This window comes from Stenella coeruleoalba, assembly GCF_951394435.1.
Source record: "Stenella coeruleoalba genome assembly, chromosome: 2".
NCBI classification, from domain to species: Eukaryota; Metazoa; Chordata; class Mammalia; order Artiodactyla; family Delphinidae; genus Stenella; species Stenella coeruleoalba.
The window spans coordinates 177,874,260-177,897,074 of record NC_137147.1 but is presented as its reverse complement, the minus strand read 5'-3'; the positions used below and the strand labels follow the sequence as shown (position 1 = coordinate 177,897,074).

The following is a 22,815-nucleotide window of genomic DNA, read 5'->3' as shown; positions in this document are numbered from 1 at the left end:
TACAGGAGGGAAAAGCGAGGTCACTCAAGTGCTCAGTTATCTAGGTCACCCAGGGCTTTCGAAAAGGGGAACTTCACGGATGCAGGGGGGCCTGACTTCGTCCAGTCGTGTTTCTGACACTGTGTGTATTCGAGATAGATGACTTTGAAGTAGATGCTTCAGCTATCAGAAGCTTAAGGTCAGGTACCTACATGACAATCAAAAACGCCGTACCCTACGAGATGAAATAGGAAAAATCCGTTATGATCTAATTTTGCTTATTTTTTCCCCTTGTAAGGGCAGGCCTCTGTTAGAAATGGTGTTTTGGGGGGGCATTTATGCATCTAGGGAGGAAGGAGCCACCTAGGTTCTAAAATCTCTTACCTTTGTGTAGGCGGTCTAGAAATCCTTTAGTGGGACAAACAGAATTTTAATCTAGAAATAGCCATATGGTAGAAGATTTTCTTTTTTCTTAAAGAATATGATTTAAAAATCGAGTTCCCTCCATGTAAAAATCCCCAAGATATTTTGCTAATGTGGGAAAAAGCAAGGGGGTGGACTAGTGTGTGTAAGGTGCATGTTTTGTTTAAAAAGTGGAAAGAGGAGAAACATCATATATTTGTATGTATATACAGAAACTCTAGAAAGATATCTAATAAAATACAGATGGTTTTTACCCATTGGCGACAGAGATGGGGGTGGAACTGGCCAGGTGTGGAAAAAACCTGAGAGGAGACTTCTTGCTGGTGACAATTTTAAACTTTCTAGTTTGTGAGCCACGTGAAAGTATTACCCATGTTTTTTTTTTTTTTTTTAACAGGGAGTGGTCAGTAGTGAAATGCAGCAGGAATTTCAGTAAGGCGAGAATGGGAAGTATCTATCGTGTTTCCCAATGATTTGTTAAATTATGAACTTTACCAGAACAGGTTCGTGGGTATGTGAGTGGCTGAAGCAAGACTGCGTGCTGTGAATTGAAATGTGGATGAGAAGCATTTTTATTGTATATTACTGAGTGAAGAAACCACCCCAGGACTTCCCTGGCAGTCCAGTGGTTAGGACTCAGCACTTTCACTGCCGAGGGCCCGGGTTCAATCCCTGATCAGGGAACTGAGATCCAGCAAGCTTTGCAGCATGGCCAAAAAAGAAAGAAAAAAAGAAACCACCCAAAACGTAGTGGCTTAAAACAAGTCATTTTACTCTCCCACCGGCCTGAGTTGACTGGGCTCAGCTGGGCGGTTTCTTCATGTGATATCAGCCGAGGCTGGAGTCACCTGGGGACTCAACTGGGTCAGGGCATCCATGATGACTTGCACGCGTGGCTGTCACCTGGGAGCTGAGCCGGGGCTCTTAACTGGCTTTCCTGGATACGGACGTTCTGTCTGGCCTTGGCTTCTCCAGGGTAGCTGGGTGCAGAGAGACTGCGTACCCAGAGCAAGGAGGGGACGCTGTTTTCATAAAGGTGAGACTGAGAACTGGTCCAGCATCACTTGCAGCCCATTCTGTTGTTCAGGCAGACCTAGGGCCAGCCCAGAGTCAGGGGGAGGGGACATGAAGCCACCTCCTAATGGGGAGAGTGACAAATCATTTATGTCCATCTTTAAGCAGTCGCAGGAAGCCTTTGCCAGAAATTAATTACAACTGAAACATCCCCTGCACAACTCATATTAGAAAAAGTCCTAGCTGAGAGAATTACAAACTTACTTGCAGAAAATTTTAAGATTATGACTAACAAAAAATCTGCATGCCCTACCCCCTGTGGAACAAGGAGGAATGTAACGGGCAACTTAGTCCAAAACGTTTGGGTAGCTTGAAAAATTGTGTTTAGTGAGTTTTGCTTTGGAATAATGCCCTCTGCTTACCTTGACGGAAACAATAAACCATCACAGGCAATCTGCTTGTGCATTTCTCTCAGAGTACGGATAATATCCTCTACATTACCTATGTGAAGAGCATTAAAGAATTTTTTCCAAATCCTAGTGCTAGGAAATCTTTACTTTCTGTGAAGAACGGATACGATTGTTTCTTATAGTCAATGCAAAACTGATTATAAAGAACATCCGAAAAATTTACAGGTCCAATTTAATAATACTGTAGTGTACGACTTGCATACATTTGCGTTAACTACACCTTAGTGATGATTTTCTATACCAGCTAGATGTTCCATGAGGTGAATTGCTATCTATTTCTACTTTTCCAGTTTAATGTATGGTCCTTATAAATCTTCTAAAATCTTTTGTAAAATAAAATAGAGAGTACATGAATGAATAAAGGGAACAACGACAAAAACATTGTTAGGTGGATAGAGATAAGACATCTTAAATGTATACCCTTATGACTGAAAGCCAGAGTTTGTTTGGTAGGAAGGCTAGAACAGAAGAACATTGAGTCTCTAAGCATCTGAAGAAATCTCAGAGGAATTAGAAAGGGGATGCTGGAGGTCCCAAAGATACTTCATCTCTCAAAAACTCTTGGTTAGAGCTACCCTGTACTTTAAATTGAGAAAAAGAGGGATTTTCTTAATCCAATACCTAGTACCTACAAAGAGCCTACAGCAGACATACTGAAGGGTGATCTAGTGAATGTTTTCCTTCTTGTAACAGGACACGTACGTCGCTATTACATCTTCAATTCAGCTTTGTTCTGGAGGTCCTGCCTAGTAGAATAAGGGGAGTAAAAGTATGAGGAAGAAGGAGACAAAGCTGTCGTTTTTCACCGATGATACTGCAGAAACTAAAGCAGCCAATGAAGTATTCCTGGTTATCAGGAACAGAGGAGAACGAGAGCTGGGAAAAAGATTGCAGAACTAAAAATGTAGGTGACAAAACAAAAGGGGACATACTGGCTTGTGATGGAGGCTTGTAGCCATCTCCCAAATCTGTTCTCTTTTATGGTAATTGAACCCTTGACTTACAACTTGCCACTGAGAATAAGGGTATTGCCCAGGGTCTCTTACAGCTAGGTGAGCCTGTATGACTAAGTTCTAGTCACACTAGCATGTGATGAGAAGTGGCACATGCGGCTTCCAGGAAGCATGCTCTTACTGGAGTGTGGACGCAGTGGCAGCCGTCCGTTTTGGAGCACGATGCATCTTGGAACTCCCTAGGAATAGCAGAGCAATAGGAAAAAGGAACATGGATCTCTCCCATCATGGAGCAGCCACAGGGCCGCTGGATACAACTGTGCAGTTGGACGTGACATTAGTGGGTACACGTCGCAGAGACCACAGTGTGAATATGACCCCATAGAGTGGTGCAACAGACATCAGGAAAAATGAGTATCCTGCACAACCATACACAGTATCCCACCGTCACCTGCTCCAGGTAGGGCTACCCCGAGGAGTAAGTCTTGGGAAGCTTACACCTAGACTCTTTCAAATACTGTTACTTTGGATCTCTGCTACAGGTGCTGAACCTCCATTACAGTTCACACAAGGTTCTAAATTGGGAAGAGGGTGCAGTGTCCTTTAGCAAAGAAAGGAAGTCAGACAGAGTAGTAGCCAAGGGGCAAGATGAATTTCACATTTGTTGAGTGAATGCTCTGTGCAAAGATCTACGGTAAGAGCTGGTGGAAGATACGTGAAGGACAGTTCCTGTCCTCCAGGAACTTAAAGTCTAGTGAGGAAAAGCCCATCTATAAACTTCAATAACTTTCGGGAATACAACCTTCAAGGAATTTATAATCTAGTAAAGAAAAATATATTTATACCAGTAATTTTAATACATGGCAGTGAAGTGTGGTTCTGAGGCAGCAATCTAGTAGGAAGAGACATTTATACCAATAATATTAAGTGGGAGCTGGAGGCATCCCTGATGTTAAGCAGAGTATAATTAGCTAGCCCCAAGTTTCCGAATCACAACGTTCATCAGTTTTCCCTTCAGATAGCCTTAAGTTATGAGACACAGTACTAATTTTTCTATTTCAGTGCCCTAAGACATCTGGCTTTCTGCAGCACGTAAGCAGTTTGCCTAGTGTATTTTAAAGAATTCTTCTTAGTAAAAGAAAGAGAAAAAAATCAATATTTTTTTTATTTGCACACAGATGAAAACATGGTGGGCCTCAAAGGAAAACAAATCTAATTTATTTTACAGTGGTTTCTAAATATTACTCCAGAGAGACTTATATTTATGGAGAGTATCAATATGACTTTTAAGAAACTTACATTATTTTGGTGGTGTTGTTCTAAACAGACTATGATAATAATAATATCCAATAAAAGAAAATGAATTTGAAAAATAACGTGTGTGTGTACTGGTTATGTGTGGGCGGGGACCAACCACAAGTTCTGCAAGTCTTTTCTCAATATTAAGACTGTTGTCGCTGGAGTGGCAATTTGCTGTTTCAGCCCACCATGGATGTTTATTAAGGATCTATTCTGAGCAGTGCTCTGCTGGGCACTGTGGAAATGTGGTTAATAAAACAAATTCTGCATTCTCATACAGTAGGCCACTGCCCAAAAGGAGGTATAGACACACATACTCATAACTAACCAATACAGAGTACTAGGTAGAGGCCCAAGGAAGTACGAGTATGTTGGGGAGGAAACTTCTTTTGTATTAAAAAAAATTGATTTACAGAAAGGGGTGGTAGGTGGAATTTGCCTCTCAGGGTCAGGTTTGCTGACCCTGTTCTAGAAGAAGAGAGACTACAGGTGGGGATCTTCTCTTTTGGATGACAAAGGACAACCTTAGGTCAGATCCTTTTCTTCCCTGGGTAGCTCAGTTTGTTCTAAGACAGTATGTCCCCTTAGGGTACATTCCCAGCCTAAAAGTCATCGCCATGGGAATATGGGCTGTGATCATCTGTTATAGCTATTTTGGTCCATGAAAAAGGGGTCATGGAATCTATTTCTTTGCCTGTATTGGAGATATGGTAAGGAAAGAGTCCATGGTCTCATTCTCCAGCTGTTGGCCAGTCTGGCAGGAGGCTCGCTGGTCAGCATCTCAGAGTCTAAGAGCAAATCTTTACCCACATTTCTATGTACCAGGGAGAAGATGAATTCTTACTGGGTGAAGCTTAAAGGACTTCATTGGAATGATGGGCATTAAGGATTGGAAACATTCCAATATGCAGAGTTAGAAGTGAGTTTGGGGCTGGGGCAGGTTTGGAAAGAGGGAGGGGGTAGTGCAAACCTATAAAACTAAGAGGCCAGAGCATGTACAACAGAACCAACAGGCACACGGTGGGCTACGTAATAAGACGCACGGCTACAAGGGCCGTTGTGTGGGTTCTTGCCCCGTGGAGAGTCATGGTCTTTATTCAGCAGGCAAAGGCCATCAGAGATTTTTGAACGTGGTGTTGACGATTCCACCTGTACTTCCTCATCGTGGGAGGAGCTGGAGGCATCAAAGATCGAAGGCTGGAGACCAATTAGGAGGCTGCTGCATTATTCCAAGCAAGAAACACTGAGAGACTTGACTGAGGGAACATGAGAGAAAAAGCGAAGGTGGATGAGACATTGGAGACCTTGTCAAGAATGACGCTCCAGGGTTTGGTGCCTGGGGAGAGATGGAAGAGGAAAAAGTACACCCTCAAACGGTCCTCTGAGTTTTCAGCATGTAAGTTATAAATATGATCTTATCATCTAACAGAAAAATAAAACACAGTAAGCATTGTTTATATTTCCCCCAAAGATACACATTAATGGAATCCCACATATCGGTAAATGGCAGGTCTGTTTTCCTCACCTTGCAGTCATCATCAGCATAATATTTTCACTCGTAACTCACAGCTTGTTGCCTTAACCTTCAAAGTATATCCAGAATGCGAACATTTCCCATCTCCAGTGCTGATACCATTTGGGGGTTGGCTGCCATTTTCTCTTGCCTATGTCATTACTGTAGTCTCCTAGCTATGTTCCCCAGTTCCTCCCTGGCTCCCTGTCATCTGCTCTTAACACAGCAGTCACTTATCTTTTTATAATTTAATTTTTATTTTATATTGGAGTATAGTTGATTTACAATGTTGTGTTAGTTTCAGGTGTACAGCAAAGTGGTTCAGTTATACATATACATATACCCATTCTTTTTCAGATTCTTTCCCACCTAGGTTATTAGCAGTCAGTTATCTTTAAAACAAAAGTAGGATCACGTCATCCCTCTTCTCAAACTCTTCCAGTAATTCCCCACTTCGCTTAGAGTAAAAGCAGACCTTCTAACCATAGCCTACAAACCCTCCATAACCTGCTGCCTCACTACCACCTTCTGCCTCACTTTCTTTTGCTACTTTGCTCTGGCCAAATCTGACACCTTGCCGTGCCTGTAAAATGCCATCCAGTCTCCTTTCTCAGGGCCACTGCACTTGCTGTTACCCTTCCCTTTAGGTGTTTGTCACTTTGCCGGAGCAGCCGTCCCTGACTACCATATGGTGTAGCAACCGTATTCCCTCCACTGCATTCTCCAGGCATTAGACTCCAACTTAGTTTTTTTCCATAACTCTTGACAAACTATGTATCTATATAGTTTGTGTCTCTCCCTCATAGGGACTGTAAACTCAACGTGGGCGTGATTAGTCTTTTTCTTTTCTTTCGTTACTGCATTTCCAACACCCAGAGCAACTTGGCATAGAGCAGATATTGAAATATTTATTGAATTAATGGAGTCAACAGAAGGCTGAATTCCACAAGTGCATACTAGATGTTCCCGTCGGGTTTTTTTCTGTGTTTTTTAAAATTTATTTTATTGAAGTATAGTTGATTTACAATGTTGTGTTAATTTCTGGTGTACAGCAAAGTGATTCAGATATCTATATCCATATCTATATCTATTCTTTTTCATAGTCTTTTCCATTATGGTTTATCACAGGATATTGGTTATAGTTCCCTGTGCTCTACAGTAGGACCTTGTTGTTTATCCATTCTCTATATAATATTTTGCATCTGCTCATCCCACACTCCCAATCCATCCTCCCCCTCCCCTGTCCCCTTGGCGACCACAAATCTGTGCTCTGTGTCTGTGAGTCTGTTTCTGTTCTGTAGATATGTTCATTTGTGTCATATTTTAGATTCCACATATAAGTAATATCATATGGTATTTGTCTTTCTCTTTCTGACTTCCTTCACTTAGTATGATCATCTCTAGGTCCATCCATGTTGCTGCAAATGGCATTATTTCATTCTTTTTTATGGCTGAGTAGTAGTTCATTGTATATATGTACCACATCTTTATCCATTCATCTGTCGATGGACACTTAGGTTGTTTGCACGTCTTGGTTATTGTGAATAGAGCTGCAGTGAACATAGGGGTGATACTCCCATTGCTAACACGTACCTTTAACATAGCATCTGATGTGTTAAGAGAAGCACCTCATTAGAAAGTTCTGGTAAACTACTTCTGGTAAATTGTAATTGCAAAAAAAAGCCTAGTCTTAACAAATCCAAAATCTACAACATCTTGGTAACCATGCTGCTTCACTGAGTTCTAGCAAACGAAAAAGCTCTGAGGTGTGGGCTTAGGTTAATGAGTGATCTGGGCATTATTTTTCAAAACAGCTCTAATCTTCAGAATTCACTCAAGCAATCACATAACAAAATTCCTTCAACAACTATCTATATACCAACACCGTGCTCTGGGCATGGAAAGATGGAAGGTTGTTCCTACCCTCAAGGGCCTTACAGGCTGTGAAATAAAAGAAAAAACAGGTCAGCCTGCAACTAAAAATGCGTGTGTCAAGTGCTTTGTGGGGTGAGGGGTAGCACAGAAGAGGGGCAGCTAACCCAGGAAACAGTCTGCAGAGGAGGCCAGGCTGGGGCTGGATTAGGCGGATTTCATGTAAATGGAAAAGACAGAACGGGGTGTGCTAGGCAGAGGCGACTGCAGCCTCAAGCATGCAGTGCTGGGGGAGTTTGGGAAACTCCAAGTACTTCTGTGCGGCTGGTACACAGGTATCTTCTGAGAGGTGATGAACATGAGGATGGAGGTGTAGGCAGAGCCTAGATTATGAAATAGAAGGAGACACAAGACACATGTACGATGGTCATTCTGATCGGGCACCTCGTGATAGAAAGGGGACCTGTAGGGAGGAGGGGGTCAGACAATGCATACATGCTGTTGTATTAAAGTTTGTATTTAATTCCGGGTGTTGTTTAATAGTACTTTCTCTAAAAAAGCTCTCAAGTATTATACAGTAAGTGTAAGAATAACACTTTGGTTCTGATCACACATCAGTTTTGATTAATTGAATTGATAAGTTCATTACAGACGGAAAGTTACACACTTCTGTTTTATTTGTTTCAGGTAAAGTTAATGGTACAATTTGTGATTTTTAAGATTTCGAAAGTATTTCCCTTTTCTCTTTGAGAGTTCCTATTTCTGAGTCTGTACTCCTGTTTCAAGGCACGTAAATCATTTTGTCAGCTCAAGAAGGCCCTTCCACCGTCTGAGGGCGAACAGCCTTGAACTACAACTGCAAGATTTTTAGAGAAAATTCCCAGCCTTTGGAGCAGGCGCGGCAATCTCTCATGTTCTCCCAACTAATTGATGGTTAGTGGCTGCCGGGGCTCTGTGCCGGGCACTCGGAATCGTGCCAAGATCATGAGTGACGTCTGTACGGGCAGGAGACGGCCAGTGGTGGCGTGTGTCTCTAAGTGTTACCACCCCTGCTGAGGAGAATATACTCTAACAATTCAATCTGGTGGCAGTGCTGAGAAATCAGACCACTCTTTTTAGCCTTCTCTCCAAAGCCTTTGAACCCTTGAAATTTTCTGAACCACGTTGACTTTTAAACTCTTTGAACCATAAGAGACACAGGGACATGAAGTAACTTGCCCAAGGTCATCCAGCTGATAGTTGGTAGATCCATGATATAAAAGCAATCTGTTTGACACCAAAGATCATGTCCCTCTCTTCTTTTTTTATATTATGGAGCTACCAACTATGAGCTGGGTGATGTTGGGCAAGTTACTTCATGTCTCTGAACCACAATTTCCACATCCATAAAATGGAGAAATTAATATCAGCCTCAGAAGAATGTTGTACCTACCTCATCGCTTTCATCACATACCATCATTCTCTCAGTATGCTCTAGGTTGGCAAACTACTGCCTTTAAGCCAGATTGAGCCCTGTTTTTGTAAAATAAAGTTTTATGGGAATACAAAAAAAAAAGAGAGACACAGGGACTGAGTTTTGACATATGAATGCAATTCACGGCCATAAGCTCTCAGACTTCCTTTTCCTTGCTCTCGACCTTCTTTTGGCTGCTAGACAGGTTACCAATGTCTACCAAACACCCACCCGGTGTAACTGGCTATGGAGTAGTCAACCAATAATGCTTCTGCTTCCATATGATATCGGGTAGGGTATTTTCAAATGCTTATTGATACGATAGTTGGACACCAAAACTATGAGTTTTGCTTAGATGAAAAGATAAAGTTTAAATAAGAAGGGGCATGGCAGATAAGAAATTAGAACCGTTTTTTAAAACACTGAAATATAATTGACCTATAACATTATATTATTTTCAGGTGTATAACATAATGATTCGGCCTAAGTATAACTGCAAAATGATCATCACAATAAGTCTAATTAACATCCTTATGGAAATAGAAAGAATAAAATCAGGGTTATGTGCACGGGAGCTACAGAGTTCTAACTTGGAATTTTCGCCTGACAAAGGTCTAGCTTACTTCCTACTAATTGCTTGCTAAAGTTAATTTGCAATCCTCAAACTAAAAGTCAGGGGGTAGTAGAGGAAAACTAGCTCTTTTAACTAGTGTATCCAAATGTCTCAGCAACTTACCATAAAGTCAAAAACGGATTGGTGTGCAGCTCTCTCCAAACAGTGACTTGGGGACCCAGCCTCCTTCTAGCCCTTGCCTGGGCCAGGTTTTACATATGACTCCCAAGACCAACGTGCCTGTCTGTACCCAGCTAGCACAGCAGGAGAGACACACAGATTCGCGTGTAGCAAGTTTTATGGGCCAGACGTGGCCGTGGCATTCACAGATGTTCCACTGGCAAAGACTTGGTCATGAAGCCAAAGCAAACAAAGGATGCTGGTGCCCTGGAGGTAAAGGAAACAAGCTGGTGAAGAACTTCCTTATTTCTCAAACAAACAGACATACCCCAGACTTGCTTTCACTGTAAGGTGCCTATGGGCTGGTGCCTATTTACCAAAGGGCCTTCGTTTTTATTTTTAAAAAATGTTTTTGGCGGCCCCGCCCCCAGCGCAGGGAATGGAGCCCGGGTTCCCGCGGAGCCAGAACTCCTGGCTGAGCGTCCATTCCCGCCAGCGGCTCCGACGGGAGGGTGGAGCGTCCCCACGCCGCCCATTGTAGCCCCGCCCCGAGGATGGAGGCGGGAGAGCGACCACGCCTGCGCCAAGTCCACAGGGCCCGTGGCGTCTTCTCTCAGCGTCTCTTAGTAGCGAGTGGCCTCCTGCAGGGCCAGTTAGCGTCACACGTGTGGTTGACCTGGATCTGGGATGGGCCAGCGCTTTGGCTTGGCTTTCTGGGATTGACCATGCCTGGCGGAGTGGACGCAGACAGGAGGTCGGTCTCCTGCGGACACGCTGGGGCTTCAGCTTCTGGGAAGCACTGGGCCCCGTCCACGCAGACAGGACCCCAGTGTCTTCAGGACCTGCTGGGAGGTGCCGCCATGAGAGTGAAAGGTGAAGAAAAAATGGGGAGAAGCTTCCGGTATGTGGCTGACGGGTGAGGGGGTTCCGTTTTCAGAAGGGCCCACAGAGGAAGGGCTTGATGTGGAAAAGTGTGGATTTCAGGTAGTTCTATGTGTGGTGTAGACAGTCTCCAGTGTCTCTCTTTGGTATGTGGTATCTAGTTTACTTGGTATCATTTTTTGTTTTTGTTTTTGCGGTACGCGGGCCTCTCACTGCCGTGGCCTCACCCATTGCGGAGCACAGGCTCCGGACGCGCAGGCTCAGCGGCCATGGCTCACGGGCCCAGCCGCTCCACGGCATGTGGAATCTTCCCAGACCCGGGCACGGACCCGTGTCCCCTGCATCGGCAGGCGGACTCTCAACCACTGCACCACCGGGGAAGTCTACTTGGTATCATTTTTTAAAAAATATATTTATTTGTTTATTCGGCTGCACCCGGTCTTAGTTGTGGCAGGTGGGCTCCTTAGTTGCGGCATGTGAACTCTTAGTTGTGGTGTGCACGTGGGATCTAGTTTCCTGACCAGGGATCAAACCCCGGCCCCCTGCATTGGCAGCGCGGAGTCTTACCCACTGCGCCAGCAGGGAAGTCCCCGGCATCATTTTTTGAAGGGACTTTCCACTGTGAATGTCCTTGGTGGCTTTGTCATAAATTGACCACATCCATATCCATCTGGATTATTTCTGGGCTCTCTGTTCTGTTCTTCTGGTGCCTGTTTTTGTGCCCATTCCACACTGTTTGGGTTCCTGTAGCTTCCTAGTGTAGTTTGAAGTCTGGGGCCAGGTTGACTCCAGCTGTGCTCTCTTTTCTTAGGATTGCTTTGGCTATTTGGGGTCTGTTTTGGTTCCACACAAATGATAGGGTTGTTTGTTCTGTTTCTGTGAAAAATGCCATTTTAATTGTGTTAGAAATTGAATTGAATGTGTACACTGCTTTGGTTACATGAACGTTTTAACAGTATTCTTCCAGTGCCTGATCACAGAATATTTCTTCTTTCAGTTTCTTTATGAGTGTCTTACAGTTTGCATTGTGCAGGTGTTTCACATCATTGTTTAAATTTACACCTGGGTATTTTGTTCTTTTCAATGCAGTTGTGAATGGGACTGTTTTCTGAATTTTTCTGATACTTCTGCTTCCTTCTTAGTGTATAGAAACGCAACTGATTTTTGTGTATTGCTTTCATATAATGCAACTTTACTCAATTCATGTATTACTTCTACCTTTTGGTGATTTGATGTGGAAAATTGTAATTTAAAAATCCCATTGCTTCTACTGTATCCCAGTTCATCCACAACACCCAAGACATAGTGACTACTAGTATTATTAAGAGGTACTGTGGAAAGATTATATGTGGATTCCTACAAGAGTAATTAGCTTAACTATTTGGGGTGAACTGAATCTGTGTAGGACTTGGCGCCTGTCATGAAGTTTGATGTCTTACCTACTTTTCTGGCCTGGTATTGACATGTTTGTTTTCAAAAGTTATTTACTTACTAATAATTTCAAACATACAGAAAACTTGCTGTCCAAGTACAATGTACTCTTTATCTAAAGTTCAGATTCCCTGGTCATCATTAATTTACCACCTTTGCCAATTTAAATGACACCTTCCATTGTGTTTTACCCCCAGAAAGGGACACTCTCCCAGGGAACACCCACATAACCCCAAATGAGAAATCATTATGGTTTTCACCTTCTAATCCAAGCCACAGGCCCACTTCCATTTTTACCACCTGTCCCAGAGCATGAAAATGTCTTTCTCCATTCTGATCCAGTTTTCTTTTCCTGGAAGTGTTCTTGAGACTTTCCGTCATTTTCACAACCTTGACGGTTTTAAAGCATACAAGATGAGTATGATCTGGGTGACCTTCTCTGTATGGCTTCTTTCCCTCAGGATGTTTTCCATGTTCATGCGTGTTGTAACATGTAACAGTACTTCATTCACATTTTCCATGGGGATTAAATTTATCGAGCATAACATTTACCATGTAAACCATTTAAAGTATATAGCTCTATGACATTCACTACATTAACACTGTTGTACAGATATCCTCACCATCCATCTCTTGTACTTTTTCATTTTTTCCCAGTGAAACTGCATCCATTAAACACTGACTCTCTTCAACCCTTGTCAGCCACGTTCTACCTTCTGTCTCTGAGTTTCACTTCTCTGGAGGATACCTCATAGAAGTGGAATCGTAAGAGTCGTCCTTTTGTGACCGGGTTATTTAACTTAGCATAATGACTTTAAGGCTAATACATGTTGTAGCATGTGTCTGACTTTCCATAGTTTTTAGGGATGAATAATATCCCTTTGTGTATATATCACATTTTGTTTATTGATTCATCTGTCCATCCATGGACACTTGGGTTACTTCCACCTTTTGGCCGGTGTGAGAAATGCTGCTGTGGATATGGGTGTACAAACATCTATTTCACTCCCTACTTTCAGAACTTTGGGGTTCATTCCCCTGAAGTGGAATTGACGAGCATACGTTAATTTATGTTTAAGTTTTTGACGAACTGCCATACTGGTTTCCATAGCTGCTGCACCATTTTACTCTATTTCTGTGTATGTGGAGTAATAGGGAAGTGTATAGATCTGCCCTCTTTTGCTTATCCATTCACCCGCTGATGGCTATTCAAATTGTTTCTACCATTGGACCAGTGTCAACCATGCTGCTATGAATATTCGTGTACGAGTTTTTGTTTGAACACCTGTTTCCAGTTCTTTGTGGCACATATCTAGGAATGGAGTTCTTGAGCAAACTGTAATTATATTTTTATCTTCTTGAGGAAATGCCATACTGCTGTACATATTGTCTGTACCATTTTACATTTCTACAAGCAATGTGCAAGGGATCCAATTTCTCTACATTGTTACCAGCATTTTTATTTGTTTGTTTCTGATTATAACCATTTATTGTAGGTGAATACAATACACACTGTGGTTTTAATTTGCATTTCCCTCACAACATGAAAGAAATATACCTAAGACAGTTTTATTAGAATCTCAAACCCCAGGATACTGCTCAGTAGACATAGCTGTTGTGTAACCAAAAACTATTAATGTTCCCCTTAAATAAATTTTAAAAACCATTAAGCACAAAAAATAGAAAAAAAAAATTTTTTTAAATTCAAAGAAAATTTGAAGGGAAAAAAGCCCATAATTCCACTCTATATTTTAATATATTTGCAATCTTTTACTTATATTTGTAATTTTAAAAAGAATATTTGTAATTTTTTACTTATTTTATGAAAAATATTTGTAATTTTTTACTTATGTAATTTTCAGATTTATGTATAGCAGTTATAATTATTTAAAACAGCTATATTGTATTTCATGGAACTGATATTATTTATGTAATTTCTTCTTTTTGGATATTAATTTGATTTGATTCTAAGCCTTCTTCCTCCACCTTTATAAATAAGGCTGCAGTGAGCAAATTCTAACAGATAATATTTTCATCACTTAAATTGTTTTCTTGTAATTATGCAGTTGCATTATTGTATAAATAATTCTGAAGTGAACACATTTCAGCAGATAGTTTTTTCTTCTATTGTATTATTTCCTTGGAATAAATATCAATCAGTTACATTACTGGATTCAATAGTATGAATATTTTAATAATTCTGGATGCATTTTTTTGTTGTGTGGCTTTTTCAGATGTTTATACTAATTTAAAAAAAATTTATTGGAGTATAGTTGATTTACAATGTTGTATTAGTTTCAGGTGTACAGCAAACTGAATCTGTTATACGTATACATATATCCACTCTTTTTTTTGGATTCTTTTCCTATATCAGCCATTACAGAGTATTGTGTAGAGTTCCCTGTGCTATACAGAAGGTTCTTATTAGTTATCTATTTTATATATAGTAGTGTCTATATGTCAATGCCAATCTCCCAATTTATCCGTCCCCCGCCCTTATCCCCTGGTAACCATGTTTGTTTTCTACATCTGTGGCTCTACTTCTGTTTTGTAAATAAGTTCATTTGTACCCCCTTTTTTTTAGATTCATAAGCGATATCATATGATATTTGTATTTCTGTGTCTGACTTACTTCACTCAGAATGACAGTCTCTAGGTTCATCCATGTTGCTGCAAATGGCATTATTTTGTTCTTTTCTGTTGCTGAGTAATATTCCATTGTATATATATACCACATCTTCTTTACCCATTCCTCTGTCAGTGGACATTTAGGTTGCTTCCATGTCCTGGCTATTGTAAATAGTGCTGCAGTGAACATTGGGGTGCGTGTGTCTTTTTGAATTACGGTTTTCTGCAGGTATATGCTCAGGAGTGGGATTGCTGGGTCGTATGGTAGTTGTATTTTTTGGTTTTTAAGGAACCTCCACACTGTTCTCCATAGTGGCTGTATCAATTTACATTCCCACCAACAGTGCAAGAGGGTTCCTTTTTCTCCACACCCTCTCCAGCATTTATTGTTTGTAGACTTTTTGATGATGCCCATTCTGACAAGTGTGAGGTGATACCTCATTGTAGTTTTGATGTGCATTTCTCTAATAATTAGTGATGTTGAGCATCTTTTCATGTGCTTTTTGGCCATCTGTATATACTAATTTTCAGTGCTATTAATTTTACCCTTTTATTCCAGTCTCACCAGCATTTGTAAAACGTTTCCTGAAACTAACTTACTAGGTGTAAAACGGTATTGGGTTGGCCAAAAAGTTCGTTCAGTTTTGAGTGAAAATAAAAGAGACAGTTTTCATTTTCACCAAGAATTTTATTGAACAATGGCTTCACTAACTGAAGAAACTTTTTGGCCAACCCAGTATTTTAGCATTGTCTTCCAAGATGAACATTGTTTTCACTGTTTGCATCTATAAAACGCTTGATGTTTTCTTTATAAATTTGAAAGAGCTGTTTATCTGGTAGAGACATTTACCTTTGTCTATTGGTTTTGCTGCAGTTTCTTTTCCTCTCTGCTGTCTTGTGATTGTAGGTTGCCCATACCCCACTCCCCGTGGACACAAGTGCTTTTGTCTACACAAGCTGTTTCTATTTCCCTTTGTTTTTTGTTCTGTTTTTTGTCTTGGCTGCGCTGGGTCTCCATTGCTGCGCACGGGCTTTCTTTAGTTGCAGCGAGTGGTGGCTACTCTTCATCGCGGGGCACATGCTTATTGTGGTGGCTTCTCTTGTTGGGGAGCACGGGCTCTAGGCTCACAAACTTCAGTAGTTGCGGTGCATGGGCTCAGTAGTTGTGGCACATGGGCTTAGTTGTTCTGCGGCATGTGGGATCTTCCCGGACCAGGGATCGAACCCGTGTCCCCTGCATTGGCAGGTGGATTCTCAACCACTGCACCACCAGCGAAGTCCCTCTATTTCCCTTTGTGATGTTTCACTCTAAAATTCGTAACCACAGAAATCCATGTATAGTGGGATCTATTTGAGACTTTGTGTTTTATCCCATTGGTTTGTGGTTTTGTTTTTTTTTTTTTTTTGCAGTACGCGGGCCTCTCACCGCTGCGGCCTCTCCCTCTGCGGAGCACAGGCTCCGGACGCGCAGGCCCAGCGGCCATGGCTCACGGGCCCAGCCGCTCCGTGGCATGTGGGATCCTCCCAGACCGGGGCACAAACCCGTGTCCCCTGCATTGGCAGGCGGACTCCCAACCACTGCGCCACCAGGGAAGCCCTGGTTTGTGTATTTATCTCTGTGTCAACTCTGCACGATAGGTAGTTAAAAGATATTCTAGAGATGGGGAGACTATGTGTGTGATGAAAGGAGAGATCAATCATTTAATTTTCTGCATATAATTTTGTTTTTAGGTTGACTTAAATCTCTCAGATAATGGCTGAGTATGGGTACAAGTGTCTGTGTGTGGGTATGTCTGTGTCAGAAAGAGGGAGAGGTGAGGAAGGACAAACAAGGTGGTGATAAATTGTGGTGGTTGGGCTAGAACTAGTGAGCTGGTAAATTGTTTGGGGTTCATGCAATAATTAGCCCACGTTTCTCTATTGAGTTCGTGGATTCCAAGCAGCTTCTGAATTGTCAGACTTGATAGAGCATTCACTTTGTATTTATTATTAATATCTGATTTAAACAAGTCTTCCAAATGAGTCATTCATGGCAATGAACTAGATTCAGGTTCTCATATCAAGCAAACAACCTAGAAAGGTATTCAGATTAAGGACATGCAAAAATGCTATCAGGAAAGTAGCAGGGTGATGTTGAATACAATAATTTTGTTTTTCAGGAAGACATGGGATAAATGACTGTTTGAATAAACACTGCAATAATTGTGTGCAGAATTCATATTTTCTTAGGCTGAAAGGCAAAAAAAAAAGAATTCAAGTGCAAAGAAATTGATGGTTCATTTATGAGAATGCATTGAGAAGTAGAATTATAACTGCCTGAGGCTTATTTAAATTTATAATTAAGGCAATTCAGAAGGAAAGCAGTGTAGACTTGATCTACCCAATGTTGTGATCTTAAGACTCTGCAGACTTCTTGATAATATAAAACATGATTGTAGCAGAATTAGTGAGACTGTATGGAATCTGGACAGAATCCAGAATTTAGTGCAGTCCAGGGAAAAAGAATTCTTTTGTGTGGTGAATACATAGAGGCATGATACAAACTAACCTTCACCTATTTATTCTGGTTCATGGTCTGGTCATGTCCCCTGCCAGAGCTTTTCTGGGAAGCTGTAAGGAGAAAATGATTTGTTGGCCTAGCTTCTGACCTGACTTCCTTCCTCTCTGCGGGGCATCACTTTACATTTCCTTAATTGCAGGGACAGCTTGTATGGCTGGTAGTTGTTTGAATTGAGAAATGGATTTTAATGAACGACAGTTTCTTTTGCTCAGCTGGAATTGAAGTAGTCATCGACTAAATTAACAGTCACGGTCAAAGCTGAGATGACAGCTGTGTCACAGAAAGGGAAAGGTTAGGGTTTATTTTGTGCTGCTATGTTAGAATCATGCTCTTAAAATAATGGGTTTTGCAACTTCACACTTTTGAGTTACTTTGCTATTCTTTCTAAGGTACCAAATGGCTCCTTCAAGGTAGTTTTGGAACCTTCAGACATCAGGACAGGGATAGCAACCTGGCTGTGAATCATTCATGATTAATCAGATGGTAATTTATATGCATCATGTGATTTAGAGTACATAGTCTTAAGTTTTTCTTCATCATGACCAAATGTAATAAGTCATTAACATTATTCCTCTTGAACATCTAAGGATACGAAGGCAGTTAAAGGTTAAGGCAGGGCTTCCCTGGTGGCGCAGTGGTTGAGAGTCCGCCTGCCGATGCAGGGGACACGGGTTTGTGTCCCGGTCCGGGAAGATCCCACATGCCACGGAGCGGCTGGGCCCGTGAGCCATGGCCGCTGAGCCTGCGCGTCCGGAGCTCTGTGCACCGAAACGGGAGAGGCCACGACAGTGAGAGGCCCACGTGCCGCAAAAAAAAAAAAAAAAAAAAAAAAAAAAAAAATTAAGGCATGTGGACCAACAGAATAAAAATCATATTCCCTAGCATTTAATTTAACAAGTAGTGTAGTTTCTACTATTTCTGTGTGCTTCACAAACCTTCCTTCAGGCATTTTGAAAGCACTTTTATTAGGCATTATGCAAATTAAAATTATTAGTATTAAGTTTGTTTTCATTTTTAGTTCATTACTTCCTACGGAATAATATTGCCCAATGCTTTTCCAGAAAACTCTTAACGATGTGTTTTAAATGCATTCCTACTCATTTACCATTTTGATAAATAGACTTAGATTTAATGTATTATATGGTTTAGTCTCTTTAAAAGCCATGTAGCAGTTTTGCAATAGAAAGTGGAAATGTTGTGACTTAAGTTTAAAATGTGCCACCTTTCAGAAGGCTTGGATGAAACAAAATGAAAGAAAAATCTAGTGAGAATAACGTTTATGGTGTTCCATGAGTCCCTTAAGCTACCTTCATGCCTTTTCATTCCCTTTCTTTTTGCTCCTCTGGTTGATTTCCACTGACATACCTTCAGATATGGTGATCCTGTCTTCCATTTGATCGAGACTCTGCTGTTGAATCTCTCTGTTGAATTTTTCAGTTCCGCTATTGTGTACTTCAGTGCTCTGATTTCTGTTTGATACCATTTAATATCTTCTGTTTCTTTGTTAAAATTCTCATTTTGTTCATGCTCTGCTCTCCCGACTTCAGTAGCAACATCATGACTGTTATTTTGAATGCTCTGTCAGACCAATCACTTATCTCCCTTTCATTAAGATCCGTTTCTGGAGACTTATTCTTCTGTTGGGAACATATTCTCCTGTTTCTTCACTTTCCTTTTCTCTCTGTGTTGGTTTCTTCACATTAAACAAAACCGTCTGCCCTCGCAGTCTTGGTAGTCTGCCCTCGTGTAGGTGTTGAACTTCTCCAATCAGCCCAGCCCAACCCCCTGGTTACATCTTACACCTTTGTATTTGTCCAAGCTGCTGTCTTTATTTATTTATTTTTTTGCGGTACGCGGACCTCTCACTGCTGTGGCCTCTCCCATTGCGGAGCGCAGGCTCAGCGGCCATGGCTCAGGAGCCCAGCCGCTCCGCAGCATGTGGGATCTTCCCAGACTGGGGCACGAACCCGCGTCCCCTGCGTCGGCAGGCGGACTCTCAACCACTGCGCCACCAAGGAAGCCCTGCTGTCTTTATTTTTAATGGCTCCCGGGAGAATAGGATGTACCAAGACTCATCAGTGTCCCAAAGGCATGAGAGATGCCCACATACCCATTCAGGCCCTTGGGGGACTTCTAATTGCCTGCCCCTTTAGCTCCCCAATCAGGCTAATTGGAAGCCGGAGCTTCAAGCAGCAGCTGGTATTTCAGGAGGTTAAATATGTGGTTTAGACCATATCAAGGAGAAACTAGGAACTGGGTATTTTTGTCTACTCACTCTGTGCTAAGCTAGAGGGAATAGCTGCTGGGATTGCTTGTTTATTGGGAAGGGAATAAAAGAGCATCTCATGTGCTGGAAATGTTTTTGTATCTTTATCTGGGTGATGATTAAGTAAATATAAAAAGATGTAACCCTTCACTGAGTTGAACATTTAACATTCTTTACTGAGTGTATTCACACCTCAATGAAAAGGGGAAGTATTTGCTCTGGTTTATTCTATAATTCTAGAATAAAGTCAATAAGTCAAGTTGAGAACAGTGAAAAGAACAAAGGAAGGGAAGACCCATAAGTCATATTACAGCTCTCTTCAAACAGTTGAAAAGATGTTATTTGAAAAAAGGATTTGTCTTATTTTACATGTTTTTAAATTTTTTATTTAAGTATAGTTATTTACAATGTTGTGTTAGTTTCAGGTGGACAGGAAAATGACTCAGTTATACATACATATATATTTCTTCTGATCCTTTTTCCTCATACGTTGTTACAAAATATTGAGTATAGTTCCCTGTGCTATACAGTAGGTCCTTGTTGTTTATCTATTTTATATACAGTAGTGTATATATGTTAATCCCAAACTCCTGATTTATCCCCCCCTCCCCTTTCCCCTTTGGTAACCATAAGTTTGTTTTCTATATCTGTGGGTCTATTTCTACTTCGTATATAAGTTCATTTGTGTCATTTTTTTTTTTTAGATTCCACATATAAGCAATATCATATGGTATTTGTCTTTGTCTGGCTTACTTCACTTAGCATGATAATCTGTAGGTCCATCCATTTTGGACCTGAATAAATGGCTGAGTAATATTTCATTGTCTATATATATACATACCACATCTTTATCCATTCCTCTGTAGATGGACATTTAGGTTGCTTCTATGTTCCAGTTATTGTAAATAGTGCTGCAGTGAACATTGGGTTGCACGTATCTTTTTAAATTACGGTTTTCTCCGATATATGCCCAGGAGTGGGATTGCAAGATCATATGGTAGCTCTAATTTTAGCTTTTTAAGGAAGCTTCATACTGTTCTCCATGATGGCTGCACCAATTTACATTTCCACCAACAGTGTAGGAGGGTTCCTTTCTCTCCACACCCTCTCCAGCATTTATTATTTGTAGACATTTTCATTATGGCCATTCTGACTGGTGGGAAGTGATACCTCATTGTAGTTTTGATTTGAGTTTCTCTAGCAATTAGCCGTGTTGAGCAACATTTTATGTGCCGTTTTGGCCATCTGTATATCTTTGGAGAAACGTGTATTTAGATCTTCTGCCCATTTTTTGATTGGGTTTTTTTTTTTTTATATTGAGTTGTATGAGCTGTTTGTATAGTTTGGAGAATAATCCCTTGTTGGTTGCATCAGTTGCAAATATTTTCTCCCATTCTGTAGGTTGTCTTTTCATTTTGCTCATGGTTTCTTTTGCTGTGCAAAAGCTTTTAAGTTTAATTAGGTACCATATGTTTATTTTTGTTTTTATTTCCATTAATCCAGGATCCAGAACCAAAAAATATTGCTGTGATTTATGTGAAAGAGTGTTCTGCCTGTTTTCCTCTAAGGAGTTTTGTAGTATCCCTTCTTAGATTTAGGTCTTTAATCCATTTTGAGCTTAATTTTGTATATGGTAAAGAATGTTCTCCTTTCATACTTTTACACGTAGCTGACCATTTTCCCAGCACCACTTATTGAAGAGATTATCTTTTCTCTATTGTATATTCTTGCCTCCTTTGTTGTAGATTAACTGACCATAAATAAGTACATGGGTTTATCTCTGGGCTTTCTATCCTGTTCCATTGATCTGTGTGTCTGTTTCTGTGGTAGTAGCATGCTGTTTTGATGACTGTAGCTTTGTAATATAGTGTGAAGTCAAGGAGCTTGATTCCTCCAGCTCTGTTTTTCTTTCTCAAGATTGCTTTTGCTATTAGGGGTCTTTTGTGTTTCCATACAAATTTTTAAATTATTTGCTCTAGTTCTGTGGAAAGTGCCATTGGTAATTTGATAATGATTGCGTTGAATTTGTAGATTCCCTTGGGTAGTATAGTCATTCTGACAATATTGATTCTTCCAATCCAAGAATATAGTATATCCTTCAATATATTTGTGTCATCTTTGATTTCTTTCATCAGCATCTTATAGTTTTCAGAGTACAGGTCTTTTGCCTCCTTAGGTAGGTTTATTCCTAGGTATTTTATTCTCTTTGATGTGATGGTAAATGGGATTATTTCCTTAATTTCTCTTTCTGATTTTTTTTTATTGTTAGTATATAGAAATGCAACAAATTTCTGTGTACAGTAAGTCCCCTACATATGAACGAGTTCCGTTCCGAGAACTCGTTCGTAAGTCCAATTTGTTCCTAAGTCCAACAAAGTTAGCCTAGGTACCCAACTAACACAATCGGCTATACGGTACTGTACTGTAATAGGTTTGTAATACTTTTCACACAAATAATACATAAAAAACAACAAACACAAAATATAAAGAAAACATTTTTAATCTTACAGTACAGTACCTTGAAAAGTACAATAGTCCAGTACAACAGCTGGCATACAGGGGCTGGCATCAAGTGAACAGGAAAGAAGAGTTACTGACTGGAGGAGGGAGAGGACATGGAAGATGGTAGAGCTGAAGGATTGTCAGCAATAGGAGACGGAGGGCAAGCTGCAATTTTGCTCACACCTGACGTTAATGGCACAGGTTCTGGTTCCTTGCTGGATTTGATTCTACCTACCCTCTTGAAAAAATGATCCAGTGACGTCTGGGTAGTAGCTCTTTTTTGCTCATCATAGATGACGGTAGCACTGGATTGCATTCTGAGTGGCTGCTGAAACCTTCGTGTACCATTCTGTGTTCAGGTCCTGTGCCTCAAAAACTAACCGTGTCTCCTCAAATAAAAAAATCCCCTTGGCATTTCCTGCGTTGTGAATCTCTTTGGTTCTTCTGTTACTTCTTCCTCTTGTCTCTCTTCGTCCTTACTCTGGGCCTCCAATTCAATCAGGTCTTCATTAGTAAGCTCCTTGTGCTGCACAGCAAGGAGTTCAGTGTTATAAGAATGAGCGATGTCTACCATCTTTTCACCTCGCTCCACTGTCTCAATTATTTTCACTTTTGTTTCCATTGTTATTGCCTGGTGCTTCTTAGCAGTACTAGCTGTATCACCGCTGCTTTTACACTTGCTTCCAGACATCCTGAGCTTGAAATAAACATACTGCACGACTTTACTCTATACAGTACTGTACAGTAAAGTACACAAACGCACAACCACTTGTAGAGGATGCACGCACGTGACAGTGTACACCAGACATGTGAACTAACTTACGTGACTGGATATGC

General features: G+C 40.9%; 1 protein-coding gene across 1 annotated transcript in view; it reads left to right on the top strand.

The window, feature by feature from the left end:
* The first annotated feature begins 10,317 nt into the window (after positions 1-10,317).
* ST8SIA6 (ST8 alpha-N-acetyl-neuraminide alpha-2,8-sialyltransferase 6) overlaps positions 10,318-22,815 on the top strand; it is a 231,900-nt gene continuing 219,402 nt past the window's right edge. The window contains exon 1 of the mRNA XM_079913333.1: positions 10,318-10,610. Within this exon, the coding sequence (XP_079769459.1) occupies positions 10,435-10,610 (176 nt within the window). The 5' untranslated portion in view covers positions 10,318-10,434. The remainder of the gene's footprint in view (positions 10,611-22,815) is intronic.